General features: G+C 39.0%; 1 protein-coding gene across 4 annotated transcripts in view; it reads left to right on the forward strand.

Moving 5' to 3' along the window:
• The first annotated feature begins 346 nt into the window (after positions 1 to 346).
• Positions 347 to 21,357, forward strand: part of KIF16B (kinesin family member 16B) — a 137,866-nt gene continuing 116,855 nt past the window's right edge. For 3 of the 4 annotated variants that reach the window (XM_031504221.2, XM_077781849.1, XM_031504223.2), the window contains exons 1-4: positions 347 to 488; positions 15,775 to 15,844; positions 16,851 to 16,964; positions 21,025 to 21,141. In XM_031504221.2, coding sequence (XP_031360081.2) covers positions 442 to 488; positions 15,775 to 15,844; positions 16,851 to 16,964; positions 21,025 to 21,141 — 348 coding nt within the window. In that variant the 5' untranslated portion in view covers positions 347 to 441. The remainder of the gene's footprint in view (positions 489 to 15,774; positions 15,845 to 16,850; positions 16,965 to 21,024; positions 21,142 to 21,357) is intronic. The other variant, XM_077781850.1, reaches the window with a different exon arrangement.

Genomic DNA, 21,357 nt, shown 5'->3' on the forward strand with positions numbered 1-21,357 from the left:
CTCCTCCTTCTCCTTCTCCTCCTCCTCCTCCTCCTCCTCCTGTTGCTCCTCCTCCTCTCCTCTTCTCCTCTTCTCCTCCTCCTCCTCCTTCTCCTTCTCCTCCTCCTCCTCCTCCTCTCCTCTTCTCCTCCTCCTTCTCCTCCTCCTCCTCCTCCTCCTCCTGTTGCTCCTCCTCCTCTCCTCTTCTCCTCCTCCTCCTCCTTCTCCTTCTCCTCCTCCTTCTCCTCCTCCTTCTCCTCCTCCTCCTCCTCCCGCTGCTCCTCCTCCTCCTCCTCCTCCCCCCGCTGCTCCTCCTCCTCCTCCTCCTCGTCCTGCCCCTGCTCCTCCTCCTCCGGGGCAGGGCGGCGGTCGCCATAGCGACCCGGCCCAGGCTGGGGCTGGCCTCTCGGTGGCGGCGGGCGCGGCGGTGGCCGGGGCAGCTCGGGCCGGCGGGGATGAGCCATGGCCTCGGTGAAGGTGGCCGTGCGAGTGCGGCCGATGAACCGCAGGTGAGTGTGGGGCCGCCCCGGCTTTGTTCGCCGGCAAGGGGTGCGAGTGTCCCGCGTCCCGGCTCCGCGGCAGCCGCGGCGGGGCGGAGCTGCGCCGGGCACGGCGGGTCTCGGCGCTCGGCTCTGCCGCTCTGCCTGCTGCAGCAGGGTGGGACCGGCTCCCGGCGAACGGAGAGGAGCGGGTCCCTGCCTGGGAAGGTCACTGCCGTGCTCTGGAGCGCTGCTTTGCTCCTTCTGTAGGGACGGAAAAGTTACTCTGCTGAAGATGAGAACTCTCAAAGGAGGGACCTGCCGAAGGTGTATAGTCGGGCTTCTAAAATGTGAAAGAAACCTACTTTACCTGGAAACAGCAGCTTTTTCTGCCTGCTTGAGAGAGAGAGATTGTTGTCTAGTTCATTTGGAGCTATCATGGTTAAACGTTATCAGCTTATGCTCAAAATATCTATCTATCTATCTATCTATCTATCTATCTATCTATCTATCTATGTAAACCAGGCAGTCTGCTGTACTTACTGTATTGACAGGAGTTCATCACCCACTTCCTGAGATGTGTTTGGGAAATAAACACCATTTTCTTTCATGAATTATGTGCATAATATGCACAACAGAGTTAATAGTCTAACTTAGGAACTATATGTGGAAAACTGTCTAATTCTACTTCCTCTCCCCTTGTTCTGAAGTCATGGAGCCAGTTCAAAAGAAATGTGGTTTAAAGCCCAGGCAGCCCATCAGACTCCTACTGTTCCTCTCACTTGATCTGATTCAGGTGTTTAAAACACACAGTTTGTCACATTCTGAAAGCTGCTCAATATCTTGTTGTTTTAGTGAGGGAAAGACAAATCTTACGAGAATAGAGCTGATGAAGGTAGGAAGGGGAAAATATTGCAGGTTGGTTTTGAATAATTTAGGTGGATGGAGCTGTGTGGTTGGAGGTCTGGGTTGGTGAATAATCTTGTCACACCCTTTTGCTTCCTCCTGCCCTCTCCTTACAGGTCTAACCATGTGGTTCTTAAAAATTTTTAAAATTATTCTATATATACACTCCACTTTTCCTTCAAGAATCTCTGGCAACAGTTAGCATAGGTCTTCAGGGTGTTAATAAGACTTGTTATGTGCAACCTTTTGGTGGCATGGAGAGGTTTGGCAGGAGTAGTGTACCTGTGGTGTGCTAAGAGACACAGGAATGGAAAATACATGGCAGGAGAGAAGGCTGGTAATTGTGATAGGAAGTGGAAACAGACCCGTGAGTGGAAATTTGCAAGTGTTGTGGTAAAGGAATATCAGACAAAGACTCTGGACCTGGTGACTCTGTTGCATGTGGGAGGATAACTTGGATGGGACTGGATCTGAGCATACCAAGAAAATGATGAAAATGGTTTGTGATGCAATGGAAAAGGGCAAACCTAAGAGCAGGGCAGACAGAGGCTGGGTGTGCTCCAAGGGGCAAGCTGAGAAAATGGTCTTTGTCACAGCTGTGTGGCAGCAGTCTGAAAACTGGTGTCTGACCATGCGAACCCTGAAGAACGTACCAGTTTGAGTTGCTAAAACTTTGGAGTTTATGGGATGATGTTAGATGTTTGTGAAACATTATGAGGAAGCTGGATTTAGTGCCCTGGGATGTTGCTTTTAAGGATTGATGTTTTTTTTTAGAGGCACAGTTGGTGTGGGACCCAGCACTGGAGTCACTGGTGTTCCCCTCTATCAATCACTGCTGGACTCATGCTGTGTTTTGTAAAACTACTAAGCCTAAGCCTAAGCCAGGGAGGATCCAATAGCTTTTTTTATTGCAGTAGGAAAGGCATGCTGAACTGTAAGCCAGGAGCAGTAATCATATTTTTCTTAGTGGTTTCTCAGAATGCTTGGAGCTGGAAGTGGCCCCTGGAGATCATCCAGTCCAGACCCTTGCCAAGGCAGGGGCACCTTGGCAAGTGTTCCCTTGCATATGTCTTCTTTCAGCTGAGCTCCCTTTTTGGAACCCTGGAGAATTTTACAGAGGAAAGGCCTTTCTACCTATTCAAAGGAACTTTACAACCAGGTGTTCATTCTCCAGCACTAAATTTCAAAATCCTTAGCATGATACTGTATGGAGTTAATTTAGTCAAATTTGCTTTGGTTTGTTTGAAGTTTAATAATATAGTGCAGCTTATTTCATGAGTCATTTTTAATTAGAGAAGACACAGTTGATGAATGGTTGCAGGAAGACTCCTACATTATGGAGCAGTTGTACCTTGTGGTGTCGTAGCGCTGCTAATTGTGCACTAAGTCATGAACAAGGATTTTGGAATGAAAGGTGATGGGGAGAGGGTCGTTTAAGGATTATTTACTGTTTGATTGCTTAGCTAACTAACTTCTTTGCTTTCTTCTTCTGTGATTTATTTTTAATCTTCATTTTCTCTGACTTGATCTGTCAAGTCCTTAATCATTTAAGTTTTTAACCATTATTCTTGGAGTAACATCCCAAATTGTGTTACACGGATGTTACACTGAAATATTTTGATTCTATCTCTGCATAATGTATGGGAAGTATGTCTAATGGCTTTACAGTTAGTGCTTTGAAACCAGTTGTAGCATAAGCTTAGAAAGTTCAATTACTTGGTGAGTCTCCATCTGTCATTTGGTTTCCCTCATTCAACACTGAATTGCCCTGACGGCCCTTAAGTCTGTGCTTATAGCTGTACGTTTCTGTAAAGGCAGCAATAAAACCTGCCAGCTGGCTGAAGCCTTGGTTTTTGTCATCAGATGGAAGGGGAGTGAGATTGGGTGTTTGGTGTATTTTGCTTTGGCAAAGTAATGGATTTGGACACCGTGATTTCTAAGGTTCATTTTCCAGCACAGTCACTAGAAACATTCATAAGATGGGATTGTTGAGAAGTGTAATTAGATTTGAGGCACTATTTGCTCACATACTGAGCAGATAGATGACTTTGGGTGACTGGTTACTAGTCACTGTCTTCTCCATAGTGTGATATCTGGGGTCCTGATAAGCCTCACCTAATTCTGACTCGCTGTTTTTTATTATGCATAGCATTCGCACAGTTCAAATAAATGCATTGCTTTATTTTCATCTTTTCAGAGTCTTTAAAGAAGAAAGAGAAAGTAGTATTTTCTTGCTTCCATTTTGTGTCATGTTTCTTTTTTATGTAAACTAGAATTCAATTAATGTTCTAGGAAGCCACTTCCATACTTTTGTCAGTGTCTTGGTTTTAGACAAATTAAAGAAGAACATGCTGGAATGAGTTCTCTCCTTTATGATTCCAATAATCCCTTTCCACCAATAAGAAATGAATACTAATAGAGGAAAGTTTAAAAAAACCATGGTTTATTAAAAAACAGGTTGTTTTTTGTTGCCAACAGGTAGGAAAAAAAAGTGAACAACTGCTAGATATCAAATTGCTAGACCTCACCACCCCACTGGAACAGAGAGACAATGTGGCATCAGGAAAGGCAGGAGCTTCATGGTGAACTTCCAGCACTAGAGGAAGGCAGGATGGCTCGTCCCACCTTCCCATGGCCAGTTAAACACAATAATTAGTTTATGCAAATACAAGAAACAGACGAAAAGGGTTAAAAATCTGATAAAGCTTGCGTTCCTCTATTACTTCATGAATTAAAAGCCAAACAGAACAGGGCTATCAGGTGCAAGAAATTGAGAGGCAGAGGACAGTGGGCACGGCAGGCGAGGCAGCTGGGCTGGGCCACTCGGTGTCCTTGTTCTTCCCTGCTGGACACGGCTGATGGCAGCTTGGGCTGGAGTCACTCCTCTCCACTTAGGGCATGATGCTCTCGGATAGGAAGCTATGGAATTCATCCTCAAGGCAGCCTGAAGATCATCACCACAGCTTTCCCAAGCTGAGGAAAACAAAAAAAAAAAAAAAAAAGGAAAGAAAAATACCTTTGCCTGAGCAAAAATCGAACCGCATGTGAAGCAAACACCATACCGTGCAGAGCTGTGAGATGAACCTGGGCAGGCAGCTTCTAAAAAACACCTGCTCCAAAATCCAACTTCCTAACTCCCCACCCCACCAAGATTCCCGGCTGTGGGGTCTTGAAGATACAGGAACAAGTTTTGTGTTCAGATGGTTATGGGATACATTGCCATTATGGATCATCCCAAGACAGTCAGTTAAGCAAAACCATCTAAAATATGCCAAATACGAAAATACGAAAAAGTAAAGGAAATATCAACGTGATTCTTCTAAATTCTGCCACTAAGTTCTTGTGGCTCTCAATTTCTTATGCCCGATAGCCCTGTTCTGTTTGGCTTTTAATTCATGAAGTAATAGAGGGATGCAAGCTTTATCAGATTTTTAATGCTTTTTGTCTGTTTCTTGTATTTGCATAAACTAATTATTGTGTTTAACTGGCTGAACAAACTAAGTGAGGGCCTTGCTGTCCTTACCTGCAAAAATGCAGCTGACATCAGAAGATGGGTCTGCACTGCAATAAGTTTTTCTCTGTGCTTACCCAGTGCTCTTGGCATTTTTAGGTGTTCTTTTAAATGAGTTGCCTAGATTTTTTCATGGCTCTCTTCTTACTGCTGATATAATGAAATAGAAATTCTGATTTGATTTCATGTTTAAATGATCTGTTATTTTTCTCCTGCATGTACACACTCCTTGGATTTGCTCTCCAAACAGAAGTGACCAATGGCAGAAGTACCTGTCATAGTGCTCTGTGTGGTTCTGCAGCCATTCACAATTATGGCATGAAGATGAAAAATTTTTCTGTTTGGTAGTGGGGAGACAGAGAAAGTATGTTCTATTGCATAGAGACTGCTTTTGAGTGACTCTGGGATTTGTTTGGGTTAAGATCTGGTACTTCAATCCACAAATACAGTCTGTGTGATTGATTATTCATTAGCTGTAAGGTTGGCCCTCTTGGATAACTTCTGGTTATGCCTGTAAGGCTAAGCAACTCCTCTGCATGCAGAGCTGGAGGCAGAGTACCTTGGGAAATCTACGACCAGTATCTTTAAAACTAACTGCTTGCACAATCCAGGCTGTAGTATCAATAGCAGAGTTTTCAATGGTTCAAGTTAATAGAGCAACACAAAGGACAGAGATATAGAAAAAGCTGTTTCGTTTTACAAGGAACTTGTGACTGGAGTGTTTTTGCAGCAGGAAAAATAAATAATCAGATAAACAGTGAAGAGTTAGCTGAATTCTTTATTTCCATTCTAAATGTTTCCAAGTATTTTAGGTAGGAACTTACTGGGAGTAAAATTTTTAATTAAATATCCATGCTTTTTAGAATTGAGAAGCAAAAATCATGCATGGAAAATGTATTATAAGATCATCAATGCAGGGAAGAGGGAATTAATTGGTGTCTCATAAATTACAAGTTTTTAAGTACAAGTTACTGTGTATTTTTCATTTTCAAGTTACTGTGTACATTTTAAATTTTCATAAGCTTATAAAGAGAGAATGTTTTGACAAAATGTGTGTAACATTAATGTATCACAGGTAAAATGAGGAATGATGGAGTGATTAGAAGGAAGGACATTCATAGCTAAATATCTTATCTGTCTCTGAAGTAAATAGGGAAATTTTTACTGCATCTGTTTCCAAACACTCATTACTGCTTGTTGCTCTTTAGAGGTGTCCAGAGTGATCTCAGATGACATAACTCAGAGCTTAAATATAGCTAAGTGTTGCAATACTGTCACTTTCTCAACTACTGTTCCGATGAGGATAAGCCATTTATCAGCAAGCTGAGTTTGCTATTTCCTGTGGTAACTGTTTGAACTTCCATTTTAATAATGGTGCTTTATTTATAATCATGTACAATTTCTCCACTAAAGAAAGAAGTTGAAAGATCCTTAAGCATTGGGTGAGGCTCTGGTGTGCCTGAGGTGAATATATATCTGTCTTGCCTCTGCCTTTTTATGTGGTTGAGTTGCAATCCAGTAAAAAATTACTTTGATGCTGAGTTGGCAAGATGAACTAACTGTTCTGAACGTGGCTTTTTTACCTTGCCATATTTTGTGTTCAGAACCTTGAACATATTTAATAACCTCTGGCAGATTTTTTCCTTTTTTTTTCAAAGTAGATACATTTCTCTCCCTGAAAGTAAGCTATGCATAAATGTACCTGTAAATCCCTTCATCAGTATGCTGATTCTGTTGTTGGCACTGGATCAGCACATAATGGTGTAGACTGATCCAAGCTCCTGGATCATGTAAACTTGATACTAAGAGTACTTGAAGTATGAAAGAAAAAGTGTTCTTAGTTTTGTAAGATACATCAAGAAATGTTTTTACTTTCTATCTTTCACCTCTTCAGAAGGAATGAAGAATTCTATTCTATGGTCATGAATCTTCTCAGGATAGGTCCTCTGCTACAGGGAGGAGCAGAGGAGTGAACATCAGCCTGATAATGTCCACGTCATCTCTCCTTAATAATTGCTACCTAATACTTGTTCAGCTATAGGTTACAAAGTGAGGAATCTGATCTGTGTCTTGCCCTGTCGGTGAAATGACATGATTTTTGTGTGGCCACAAGGTGTACAACTTGAGAGTAAAGAGAAGTGAATAGGACATGCAGATTACCTGTTCTGCAGGGACTGTGTTATTTGAGAAGAGATACCAGCAATAAATTATGACATAAACATTTGTGATTAGGTAAAAATGCTCTCAAGGATTGTAGAGGTTTCAGAGATGGTAATTTGGCTGTTGTTATTGCTGTCTGTAGTTCTGGGATGAGGATGCAATTGAGTGTTTGCTAAGAATCATAGGTGCTGTATATTGTGAGGGCCCTTTCAATGGTATCTAGACAGATGATGTATTTGAGAAAAGGATGTAGTGAGCTGGGTTATAAGGCTGTAGACAGACCATTAAAAAATGAGGGAAGGCTGGAGAACCTGCTTTTGAAGCAACTGGAGTAGAAGCAACAACTTGTTTGCAGCAGAGCATTGACTCGAAGGACTAGAAAATAAAAAAAAACCACAAGAATCCAGAGCCTAGTGGCCTTACAGAAAAATGTTGGTTGTCATATATAAGAATAAGAGCTGTCAGAAATCTTACAATCAATATATTTTAAAGCTTTTTTTGTGTAAGAGTAGTAAATAATGGTATCTGAATAGTTCAGGTCTGTTTATGTAGGAATGGAAAAAGTTGGGAGGTGAGGAAAAAAACACCCAAGTTATTTTACTCAGGAGTTTAAGGAGAGCATTGTAGGTGTAAAGCAGAACAGTTGCTCTTCCGAAGAGCATAAATTGAAGATGGTCTAACCATATAAGGGTTGGTAAAACACAGTACTGGACAGCTGGGTTAAGGAGCAGGGTTTGAGGAGAGTGTCCTTGGCTAAAATAAGAAGTCAAATAGAAAAGCCATCAGCAAGGATGAGAGGTGACTGGGAATTTGGATGTCACAGGTCAGGATATTCTAGAGAAACTTGTTGGACTCTCTTTAGGCTTTTCCACAATAACAAATGTCAGCAGTACTCAAGGGAGCTGAAACTTAGGTGTTAGAGAAACTTAGGGAGCTGAAACTCAGAGAATGCCAGCACTCTCTCGTGTTTGTTTCTCTGCAGTTTCTCACCTGTGCTGAAGTACATGGTCTTTCAATGTTAGTGACTTATTTTCATCTTCTTTCTATGCCCTTTCTCTCACTGGTTAATTTTTGAAGGTTTTCTGCTTAGAAGCAATGGATTTGAATTTAGGAATGTGCTGCACTCTAAGTGTAATCCTTGTTTGCAAATACAGAGCCAAGCACTGAAGCTGTTGGTTGGTGCTTCTCCCAGCAAGCCACTATGTTAATATCTCCTAAAATCCTGTTTCTGGAACCTCATTATCTGAATTAAATTGGAGAAGATCAACAAAAATTATAGGAGTCCTTGATTCAAACAATATCAAGCTACAGGTATACTCTGTGTATTTTGACTACCAGAATAGGTTAGGAGATGGAAATCTAGATGTATTTTCAGGGCTTAAATGCTGAAAAGAGAAATTAAATACTTAGTTATGGCTCCTTCTAAATATCTGCAGAGTAATGGAATGAAGCTAATAATGGATCAGCTTAAACAGTATCTAAGAAATTACTGCTGGTGAGATAGTGCAGCTTGTGTAAGAATCTCTTGAGGCTCAGGCAGTTGGATAGAGCTAATACCTTTTTAGAAAGTCATTAGAGGAAATCTTGCTTCAACAGGAAGGTGAGACTAGACCTGGTTGACTGTTAAGTACCTCCTGTGCTTGCCATTCTATCTCACACCTCCTCTTCAGTGGTTTTTACACAGCTTTAAACACAGCAGTGAGAATAAATGGGGTAGGTAGTGTTTAAAATTTGATCTTACTCTTTTCATGTAGCAAAGAAGATTGATGAGGAGGGAAAGTCCCCAAGTGCAGGGCTTTATCCTTGTGTTGGTGAGCAGCAAAGCTGGAGCAGACCTGTCCTGGAGAAGAAGCTCCAATGAGCTTTATCCAAGTGCTGGACTCCCAGTAAATGAGGAGTTAATAGCTGGGAGTGACAGTTAATTTTCCATAAACCATCAAAGGTCAGGCAGCCCGCTTAGAGCCTCTGTTTATGTGTGCTTATTTTTCTGTTCTCTTTAGTGCTTTAATGCAAATACTTCAACAAAAGTTTTTCAAGCTTGTGGATTTGCCACAATCATTGCCTTGTTTGTCTCCCTCCATAGAGTTGAAGAACAAAGACCTTCTAATGCCAGTGGAGCTGGAGCACGGTGGTAGCATGGACACATATGGGGCAGTGTATTTAGACTGCTCTCATGTAGTTTGCAATCCCCAAAACTTTCTGGTCTTAAGCATTTTGAACTTAAAAGCCTGGTTTTAGAATAGTGTTTTCTAAGTCCTGTATTTTAATATTACCAAGCACATTGCCAGGTTATGTATGCATGTTAAATCACTGAAATGATGAACAAAAATACTTTTAACTCCTGCTTTTTGTTGAGAATTCCCTGAGACCAGAAGAAAAAAAAGGTAAGTCTCTCTGAACTGTAGCTTTCCTGAGGAATTGAAGTAAGAGAAAAGTGAGTCTGTTTGTTTTTCAGCCTTTGTTTATTTGAAATTAAGACTAGTTATGAAATAAATGGGATTAGCACTCAGCTCTTCTAATCTAACTGAGCCCTTGGACTTGAAGACTCTTAGAAGTCTGAGTGTCTGAAAGGCAGGTATTATTGGTGAGAACAGCTGATTGAAGAGCAAAGTACTCTGTTTTGCAGAGGCTGTGAGTACAAAGCCAGGGATATTTACTGAGAGAGGGTTTTTCAGTTATTTAACAAAAAGAGTGCATAGATGGTACTCAGCATCTTAATTGCTGATGGGCTGAAGTTCTTATTGTTGATGAATCAGACACTTCAAATATTAGCTTTATGAAGACTCTTCTCCAAAGAGTTTATATTGTAAATACAAAGCAATAATGAGATACAGAAACTTGGAGTACACTCATAATTTTTCTGTATGCTTATACATTGGGAAGATATTTGTACTCAGATAACAGAACTCATTTATTGTTCAGTTCAGATTGTTTCCGTGTGTCTCAGTAAAGGAAAAACATGACAGGAGAAAAGCCTTATGGATTACCTGAGGAGCTAAAAGAGCCATGAAGTCAGGCACAATTTTTTCCCCCCTGAATTTCTACTTTGCAAACTTCCTACTCCAAAAGACAAGGACACTGCAGGGCAACTGTGAATTTCTGAATCATGTTTTGCTGTACACAACAGGTTAAGATAATACTGTCTTTGACTTGGGATAGCAGAGCTAAAAGAACAAATTGGAAGAAGCAAGATATTAAAAATAAATACACAAAGTATCATATGGGCTGAAATCCAGGAGTCCTAGATAACCTTCTTAGTGGTGTAATAGTTACAACAGAATTCCAGAATGTCACTCATATCAACGGTTGTATTTGAGGTTATATTTTATGTTGCTTCTGCAAAAGGTGGGCTTTGGCTACATTTTCTTGAAGGCTGCTATCAGAAATGTGTAAGAAGAGGATTCACATGTGGCTATCTTAAAACTTCACTAGTTGCCATTGTTAAAACCATTACTGAACCTGGTCTTGTCAGCATGCAGCTAAAGCAGGAAGGTTGCCATTGAGGTAGTCTTCTACTTGAAGATTAACCATGTCTAACCATGTAAGGGGTGGTAAAACAGTGGTAAATGACTCAGGACTGAGCCATCAGGGAAGCTAAATGTGGTACATTACAAACTTATAACAAGGAATATTAAAACATACTACAGAAGAGTGAACTGTAAAATAACAGACTACCACAACCACTCACCAGTTGTGATCAGAGTTCTTGGAAGGTGGAGCTACCTAAAATATTATTACAAAAAAGTTTAAAAAGCAGGTGAGGTACATGAATTAATAGAGTGATCAGTCTGTGTCATTGCAAGTGTGCATAGTTTTCCCAAGAACCCTGGATGTCATTTGACAGAAGACAACACAAAGACACCTGTATATTCGTATTTTAGGAGTATTACTACAATATATTAAACTTCTGGTTTTCAGTGTTGTTGGTAAAATTTATTCTTACGGCTAAAAGTGTTTAATCTACGCTGTCCTTCATACAAGAACCAATATATGTGTACTAGTATAGACTTAGAGATTATTTCTGTTTCATGACATATACAAGATTTCCCTTGTGTCTGCATTCTCTGTCACTGGATTTATTGTTCTGGTTTCAGTTGCACAGTGGAGAAAGTCCTGAGACTAGCAGAACTCTCTCTTTTAATTATTTTCAAAATTTACCATTTTTTTTTAACCAGTAGCAGGGAATGGGGATATCACAGTAAATCTGCACGAGCAAATGATGAAGATTCTGTTGATCACAGAAAACCCTTTGCCAATAAAAAATGTGCTTCTCCTTCCATTTCTTACTGAGACAAATGCAATCTGATTATTAGGAAGCTATTTCTTTTAATTTCAGCCCCCAGGATTTTTTTCTTCTGTTTTCTTGTCTGGAAGTGAGGTGAAACTCAAAGCTGGCACAGCTCATCTGTTAGCCAGCCCAGGCTCATTTAGGGCTTTTGAATCTGTTGGCTGATGGCAGCTGGCTTTGGCAGTGTAGTAGAGGTCTTGAAGATAATGAAGATGTGCTGTCAAAGAAAATGTGCAGCTGTCAAGGAGCCTCCAGAGCTCTCCTGAATAAAGGAGTGCTGCCGCCCTTATCAGCTGTCACTGGATACCCTGAAGACTCCTTTCAAAATGGGTCTGGAGTATTTCTGACTGCAGTTGTGCTGCTTGGTGTACAATGTACAGGTGTGAACTTTAACACGTTCGTTAAACATGACGAAACATGTTTGTTAAACATAAGTCATGTTTACACATGTTACTGTAAACATGACTTCAGCCATTTGATTATGGCCTTGTAGCCATATTAGTCAACACCATGGCGTCACTTGGAGATTAGGATTTGGAGAGATTCGTTCACCTTTTTTCTGTGTTGGTCTCAGGGAGCTTAGGATATGCTGTGCTATTGTCCTGCTGTGATTTCCCCCCCTCTGCATTCCTCTTTCCTCCTTGCACTTAATTGCTGCATGACTAGCTGAATTGAGCAATAGTAGAGGGGTAATTAGAGCACTGGGCTGGTGTATTTTCTGGTGTCTGTGCCAAGAAACTTGCCTGCATGGTCACTTTGTCATTTGGCTAGGGGCCATGGGATCACAGGTTGTAAGATCCATCCCTTGTGATCCTGGAGCTGCACGTGGTGTATCAAAGAGCAGTGGGAACATCCTGGAGGCTATCCCTGAGCGCTGCTGTGTGAGCAGATTTGGCTCAGGAGGGAAGCAGGATTTCTTAAATCATCAAAGCGTTAATTGTGAACCAGTTTTGGCAGCTGGTCTCTTTATATTGCTTTGTGATGGAGGCTGGAATTTGCAGGGGCAGAATCTTTGGTTAGTGGCTGAAGCTCTTCTCTGGATGAGGTGGGGCACGTGGTTCCTGTGGATGCTGGTAGAGCTGCTGGGTGCTGGAGGGTTATCCTGGCCCTGGAGGTTACCCAGCACTGCAGTACAGCTGTTTACAGCCTGAACCTCATCCTGGGGCGACTTCATGCTGCTGGTATCCCCATCATCTTTTTGCTCAGAAGTGGGTCTTGTAGCTTTAAGTTAGGCCCAGAGGGAGAAGAAGTGGAATTTTTTGATGCTGTATTCAAAACACAGAGATAAAGAGTTCAGCTTTCTCTGACTACGTGGCAGTGTTCTCTGCTGCAGAGAGAGAGAAAAATGGGAGTTTTCTTGCTTTTTTACTGGTTTTCCTTGTTAGCTATGGCAATAAAGGTTTTTCCAGATTGTTTTTTTTTCAATTCCCAAATTGTTTTTTTTCGGGAATTGTTCACTTCTCTCCAGTCCAGAACACCAGGAGAGTCTCCTGATGGACTGCGTTAAATGAGTGCCCGGAAATAACTGTCATCAAACAAGAAATTGTTTTTTATGAGATGCTCTTAAACTCTGTATGTGTACAATAAATTATATGCCACTGTCTCATATTAAAATGAATCTTGGGCATTTGATTCCTGTTAATTTTTTCTTCCACTTCTCTCAGGTTGGCTTATTTATTCTGATCCTAGTTATTTCTGTTTTAGGTTGTCCGCTCACTATCCCTTCTCTTTCACAAATACAAAATTCTATTTATGAATTGCATTATTGGCTAGTGCTTTCCTAGGTCCTTTTTTAAAACTTTCAAATCCTCATTCTTTAATAATGTTTAATAATATTATCAGTATTATCACAGAATTAATTACTTTAGGCTTCTCAGAATTTTGCGTAGTTCATATATGGGTGTTAGACTTTAAATGTTTTGTGCCAGTATTCCATTTTTGAGTAGCTTTAGCAGAGTAATACAGAGAGCTGGCTAGGTCTGGGAGAAAAAGCACTGATATATTTGATTATTTCCCCTTGAATGCCTTAAGCATGAAGAAATAAAAATAAAAAAACCCCCAATAATTATGGACCAAGGTTCTTCCTGCCTAGAGTCCTTACAGACTTCCTAGAGGAAGCAAGTTACCTTTTGTATTTTAAACAATTTTTTATAGTAGGATTGACCATTTAATTGGGCCAAATTACTTATTACACCTTTGCTGAGCAAATAGCTACAGACAGGTAGAGGCTGTGGAAGAAGCAGGATGACTGGGAGCCATCTACAGGTTTACTGGCATTACTTGGCATTACTTCAATGCCAAGATCTATTTCCTGCAAAAAACCACTTTTCTCCATTTCCTTGTTTATTTTCTGTAGCTGTATTTTGGTGTTTCAGTACCTTAAGTCTAGATCTAGTAGTCATAAGACATGCCTCAAAGTTTTCCATGGTAGATCTAAATTCAATTGTATAATTAATGCTGTAATTATTACAAATTTCTCTTTCATTAGCTCTAGAAAATAACCTAATGTGTTGGTATTTACTCAAGCGTTTTTATTTGCCTAATCTTTATTCATTAATGTAGATTTTAAAGTGGGTTTTGCTTTTCCTTACTATTTCTGCTGGAAAACTGAATATGAACAGAGTAGCTGGAGAACAAAGAGTTGGGTCTAGTGCACCACAAAGAAGAAAAACCACTAAAATCCTGAACTTGGTTGTCCTGTTATTGGGAAGAAGTCTCTCTTTTGCAATTTGTACTGGTGCAAGGGAATACCCAGTAATGTGATATGGTGAAGCTGCACTTTATTGCTTTAAAGCCCTCTGCTGTGCTCTGCACTGGTCAGGCACACCAGTTTGTTGGGTGACTCAGCAGCTGATTGTGTCAACACTGAAAGAGGGAGGTTTTGTGTGCTCTTCATCTTTCCCTTCTGGCTCTTTTCCCCCCTGTGCATGTTTTCATTAGCACAGGAGGTGTTGTGCTCAAGGTTGTCATTCAGGAGCAGCCTGTATTGCTCTCATGACTAACAATAGTGAAATTGCATCTCTGGCAAGCAGGTGGTTACATGTTGGGTTTAGACACCAAGCTCGCAATTTTTTATGGTATTTTTGAAAATAGTCAGAAACAATTGTGAAATAAATGTAAGTGCATGAAAACAGTTATTTGGAACTGGATTTTTTCCTTCCTGGCATCCTTTTGCTTTGAGAAGCCACAAACCTGTGTAATTCTTTGTTGGCAGTACAGTCTCTCTCTTTCACTGCTATGATGCATCAGAACTGTCTTAGTTTAGGGTAAATTTTTGGAAAAAAAAATTTTGGAAGGAGCCCTTAGAAAACAAACTTTTACAGCACCTCCTTACTTACTTGGTTCAGGAAAAATTATTTTTTTGAAAGAAGTGGAAAAGAACTTGTTTATTTACCAAACAAAGCACTCTTTAGCGCTTAAAAAAAAATTAACAACACTAGATGACAACAAAACGCTTTTTACTACTTTGAAGAGATGAACAAATTTAGAAAGTTTTTCTTGGGAGTGGTTGTTTGGGTTTGGACGTTGGGGATTGTTTTTTGATATTGAGGATGGCTGCTATAGATCATAAAGCACAGGTTTTTGGTGTTTTTTAGATTTTAGTTTGGAGTAGGTTGGAATGGTATTTAGGAAAAGGAAAGGAAAAAAAATAGTTTAGGGAAAGAATTGGACTGCTTAGTTACACTAATTAAAAAGTAATGGTAAAAGTAGAAGTAAGCAAAGTAAAGCAAAAGAAAGCTAGTAAGTAAAGCAAAGTAAGCTAGCTAGCACTAGCTTTTCTTAGACAACAGGCTATGGGGGGAGGTGAACTGGCTGATAACAAGGCAAAACAAACTTTTATTTTTAGAGTTAGTTTTGAAAGTAAAGAACATAATATTAAACATAAACAGAATACACAATTGGAGATATTAGCATCATAACATCACCCTACGACAAGAACACACATTTGGTACCTTATTTTAAAGAGTTTCAAAATATTAGGTTTTTTTGTGGTTTAACATTCAGTCCCTGATAGCTAGATTATATGGATAAGTGGGAACTGCTGCTACTGGGATGTTGGTGAGAAGCTGGGGCTTATATTGTTGTGCTCTGTTTTGCCCTTCCTTAGAGCCACGGATTTGACTTAACTGGGCTTTGGATCAGAGTATTTCCAATTAAGAACAGACCACTTAAGTGACTTGCAGAGTTAGATTTCTGAAGTGGATTTCCTCACACTTCTGCTCTGTTTCCAAATGAAGGACTTTGGAGGCAAGCTCAAGTGCTTCAAGTATATGCCATAGAAATAAATAAATATTTGGCACAAGAATTAAAAAATAAAATAAAAATTAATTAATCTGAGAATTGACCATGGCAGGCTGATGGGTGGAAATATGACTGTGGATAACTGTGGTACGCTTTATTTAACATACTCAAGTCTGTTGTTTTTTTGGTTGTGATTTTTTTTTTTTCAGGGAGAAAGATCTTAATGCAAAGTTTATTATTTCAATGGAAAAAAATAAAACAACAATCACAAACTTAAAGGTGAGTAAATACAATTTATAAAAGGAAATTATAACTCAATAGCTGCCATAATATGACTGGACAAAACAGTGGTGCTTGCTGCACTGTGGGCAATGGCCCCTAGTTGTTAAAATACAGTGTTAAAGTAATGTTTTGGGAAAAGCAAACAGATTATGCTGTTAAATTGCTACACTGTGGTTTTCTGAAGAACACTCTATAGGCTCTAGCTCATCATCTCTTCAAAGTTTTATCACTCATCACTCAGGTCATTACATAGCTGGGAGATGAAAGCCAGCAATAGAATGGAGCTAAGTTTCTGACAGCTGTTAAATCTCTGCTTCATCTCTACAAGTCTTCTGAAATTCCCATGGAAATGAACCAAACCCAAAGTACCCATCACTTGCTATAACCTTTTGATGGTATAGTTCAACATTTCTCTCAGCAAGAGAAGCCGTGGGCAGCAAATAGGTTTTTGCAAGATAGTTTCTCATGACTAATACATGAAAAGGAGTTTCAGTGTGTAGTTTCTTCAGGATGATGTGGAGCATGGTGAGTATTGCCAGAGTAGTGTCAGCTGTCGTGTCTTGAACATGATGATTGCCTTAAGCAGCAGGTATGTCACACCTTTTTAATTATGACTCCACGCTGAAGTGCTCTTCATGGTGCAAACATCTCTCTGGCTTCTATAAATGATATGTGTAGGATAATCCCTGATTATAATGACAGCATATATGGACCCATTTAACTGAACCTAAGTATTGTGACCAAAATGTGCTGTGGGGTTAGAAGCAGTAAGCTAAAATTCAAATAATTCCTGCTGTGCTGCAGGAGGTGTGTCTTTCTTACTGAAGGGCATACCTCCTCTTAATTTTGTCAGTGTTGTTGGAATCATGATCTGACCTGTCATTATACATTTCTAAATGTGTATAGCATTATGTTAGATTTGCATTTTGATTATTTATTGTCAAATGTTTTAAATTACTTCATCAGGATGTGTTGTACTAGCTTTATTTTCTTTTTTTAATAGATACCAGAGGGTGCTACTGGAGACACAGGACGAGAAAGAACGAAAACATTTACCTATGATTTTTCCTATTTCTCAGCAGACAGTAAAAGTCCCAACTTTGTTTGTCAAGAAATGGTAGGATTTCTGATGTTAATAATTGATCTTTTTCCTTTCCCTTTTCTTTGTCTTGGAAGCATTCCATGAAACTTCTTTCCATTGAAGATGCTTCTTCTGTAATTTAGAAATTTTTTAGATACCTGATAGGTTGAATTTTGCTTTGTTCTTTTTTTTTTTAACTTATCTAACAATGTAAGTAGTGTGTTTTCTAATACAGCAGGCTGAATGCCTTCTTTCAAGTTCTTTTGTCTGACTGGTATTGTATAAAGTCAAGTTAGAAAACATCTTGAAGCTGAAATTGGTTTTGAAAAGCTTTTTAGAAAAAAGCTTTTTAGAAAAAAATCACTTTTGAGAAGCAAGCATATAGCTTTAACTCACTTAGGAAGAATCTTAGCTGGTTGAAGTGTGGTGTGGATTTGTTTTTTTTTTTTTCCTTGGTCCAAAAGCTACACATTGAAGAAGATTCTTTTTTTCCTCCTCTTTTGAATATTCACCTTAGGAAAGGACAAAACAGGCTTTTTTTCTGCATAGTAAGAACAGAAGATTAAACTCAGAGCTATAGGCATTATTCTGATAAACAGACCCTTTGTGACCTTGCATTTAATGTAAATGTTGAACTTTTAGGTTCTTTCCCATTCCCTAATAAATTTATTAAGTGAATCTCAAGTAAGTTGTGATTGCTGACTTCTCATTTGGTTTTGATGCTATAAACCTCAAGCGAGAGTAATTCTTTCCCCTTTAAATAATGCAACAGTTTTTAAATTTGTTGAATTTAAATAATTCAACAAATAATGCTGAATATCCTGTAAACCAGCTGGGTACTGACCTTCTTGGGAAGGTTTGGGATGAAGTATGTATCCCATCTGTTCAGGAACCCATGAAATCAGGAATGCTGTAATGGCTGATCCTAAAAAGCCTCACAATTAAAACTAGTCATAAGAAACAGTAAGCTGAAGCCATTGAAAAATATTTATAAGAATGACAAGTTTTGCCATTATATATACATATATATATATATATATATATATATATATAGACTATAACTGATGGGGAATTTAGACTTAAAATTTTTTGTTTAACCATCAGGGTAAGTGATACATCCTCTTATTTTCTGAATACTTCTATTTCAGTGAGATATTAGGGTTTGATCATGTATATTCTTACACTTTCTGGATTGTTGTTTCTTGATGATGTTCTTTTAAGTAGCACTTTTTTTTTGCTGTTTTTTGAAATACCAGGAAACATACATTTTATTTGGCCATCAATGTAGAAATACCCTAATTACTAAAGTACTGTGGCAAATGGAGTTAGTAATGTATTTGAGAGCAATGATTTGAACCTGAGATTCTAGTGAATGGTTTTAGGCAGGTGTTTCAGGCCATATTGCTTTGCTAGAATTTTAGCAAATGCTTTCAACTGATCATGCAGAGTCAGTTAATTATTTGTTTTAACTAAAGCAGCTTTCTTCATGTATTTTTCTGCTCTGATTCTAAATGAAGCTTATTGTCATGCACCAGTTGTGACTTAAATTTATGGATATTTAATTCTTGGATCTTCTAGATACCTGCCTTTAGATACTTCTGGAAAGCTGTGTTAGACAAGACCACATTAGAGGAACCCTAGGAAGAGATTAATGGTGTTAGTAGGCTCTTGCTGCTACAGTGCAGGTTATTGCCAGATTCCAAATTTGCTGTGAAACAATTAGGTTCATTCCTGTCAAAAAAACCATTTGCAAAGTAAAGTTGAATGCATACAAATAGATATCCAAGTTGTAGTGTATATTGATGTCCAGTTTCCACTGGACGTCACTTTATATAAGTGGTAAGTTCCCCTTTTCCAAACTTTTCTTTCTGGTGCCATTTACCTGTTTCAGAGTGGGTCAGGTAGAGGCAAGATTACTATAGCTTGCCCATGTCAGGAATCTGTAGAAACAAAAATAAATTAAAATGCCCATATACTGATGGCTGCAGCAGCCTTAAGCAGTAAATTATAAGCTGTGAGTTTTATGATTGGTAATGATAGGATAAATCATAAACATGACTTGAGTGTCTGTGTTCAATATTGTGCTGTTAAAGTGTGTTCTAGAACCTTGGACAACTCCTTTATCTGTACTAACAGGAATGTGGACTTCCCTTGCTTAGCTACAAAAATATTGTTTCTCAGGTGTTGTTTTACTTACACTGTGTGCAGTGCTTCCAAAACAAAAGGAATTTTTGAACTATAGGAGTGCAAGTCCTAAACATACATTGCACAAGCTACTGTTTTGCTTTTGTTAATGATTTCATATTTAATTGGAAGACTTTGTAGTTAAACTCTTATCAGGTTCCTGCAGAAATTACAACTTACTGCACCAATGGTATTGAAGGGCCTCTTTTTCACATTCATCTTGCCAGAGAATAAAATTGATCTTGATTGTTGGTAATGTGGTTGCCTAGTGCTTTTTGTTCATCATTGTTACATTTTTCCATTTGAAAGGCAGAAAAGTAAGAAGTGGAAATCTGTCTAATACTGCATGCCTTATTAATATGCCTTGTTAGATGCAAAATACACTTTAGTATTCCAGAGTTAGAATGGGGATGGCAATTTGCCATCAAGCTTCTTAACTTGTGTTCCTGACTGAGAAACAAATAAGAGTTTTGATATTTACTGCCCTTTTGTGACAAACTGATGTCCCATCCAAACAGTCTTTGCTTCTCACCTGTGTGTTAAGCCTTTGTGTTAAGGCTGCACTACCTCAAATCACATGCAAGACATACACAAATTTTTAAAAAGGAAAATGCCATCAAGGGCAGTGCATAAAGACTTGGACACAGAGAAAAATAGGGGAAAGAATAAAGTAGTTTTGGCTGATCTTTATGTTCTTCTTTGAGAGGTATAACTGGTTACAGCACTGTAACTCCTTTGCTGGAGGGAAGGTCAAGTGAAGTATTCCAAAGGCACATTTGAAGATAAGTGATGAAGGAAATTACCCAGCACTCATTCTAGGGAGAAGCTGTGAGATTATAACTGTGCTTGTGCCATTTGCTGTTAATAATGGCTTGTATGCCTTGGAGAATATAAACCACATAAAGTGCAGACACATGGCTAAAGTATGTGAAGCATCTATGAGATTTTTGAAAATCATGTCTAGTTGGTTAATATTAATTACAGATTAATATTTTAATTGGGAGAAGTGCTGCACCAAGTGTTACTCCTTGCCCAGTGAGGGGTATGGATTGAAATGAGGAGTAATGGTGATGAAAGGTCAGGCAAATCTGTGAGGCATGTTGGAGTGAGGCACTATTGTAGAGGAAGGTGGTGAAGGCATCTGGTGAGAGCTGAATTTATCAGGTGAGAACAGAGTCCCATATTATGGGATGTGGAGGAAGGATCATTATTAGTTATTGCATGTTGAGGGTAAAAGAGAAGGTATTAAATGATGAAAAAGGGTCACTTACCACATTACAAACAAGTTGTCCATGTTTGCCAGCCTAAAAAGCATTGCTATGTGAAATCCACTTATGGGGAAAATACAGACCAGATTATGGGTCATGTTCTTAACACTTGATTAAAGCAAAAAAACAAAACCAACAAACAAAACCCTCAGAAAGATCAAGGAAGAAACTGGCAGAATCATGGAAATGTTTCCTTTTGAGTAGAGACTGGATATTCACAGAAGATGGAGAGCTGGTGAAAATACAAAAGATAATAACATATGATACAAATAATATAAGATGCATAAGATACAAATAATATACATAATAATATAAGATACAAAAAGATAACAACAATAATGAAAAGTGAATGGAGTAGCTGAGATTGCTGAAAGACATTGGGGCTTTAGAAAAGAAAGTAGCAATTTGACATGTCAGATGTTCTGTGACAGAGAAACAAATAAAAACCAAACCACTGCAGTCCTGTAAATGAAATATGGTAGTAAGACTTAGTATTTTATATGAAATATTAATTTCCTTTCCTATAGTAAATATGTGTTTTGTCATTTTGTTGTGGCATTCTTCAATATTTGCCATGCTAGGCTGATGGCAATCTTCCCCAAGCTTCTGTTGGCTTAATTTTTTTTTCTTTTTTTTATTTTTAGGTTTTCAAAAATCTCGGTACGGATGTGCTTAAATCTGCTTTTGAAGGTTACAACGCCTCTGTTTTTGCATATGGACAGACGGGGTCTGGCAAGTCCTACACCATGATGGGAAATGCGGTATGTTGTGTTTGCTTTGAACTGTAGAATGCCAGCTTGGAAGGACCCTCAAGGATCATTGTGTCAGCATTCAGGAGCACACAGAATCACAGGATATGATTCCATGCAGGTGCTTTTATTGAGAGCTCTGGGAATCAGGGGTCCAGACCCAAATCTGACTCTGACATGGCTTTTGAGCTGAACGTATTTTATATTCCATCAATATATAACTTACAT

The sequence above is a fragment of the Lonchura striata genome, chromosome 3 (genome assembly GCF_046129695.1).
Source record: "Lonchura striata isolate bLonStr1 chromosome 3, bLonStr1.mat, whole genome shotgun sequence".
Lineage (NCBI taxonomy): Eukaryota > Metazoa > Chordata > Aves > Passeriformes > Estrildidae > Lonchura > Lonchura striata.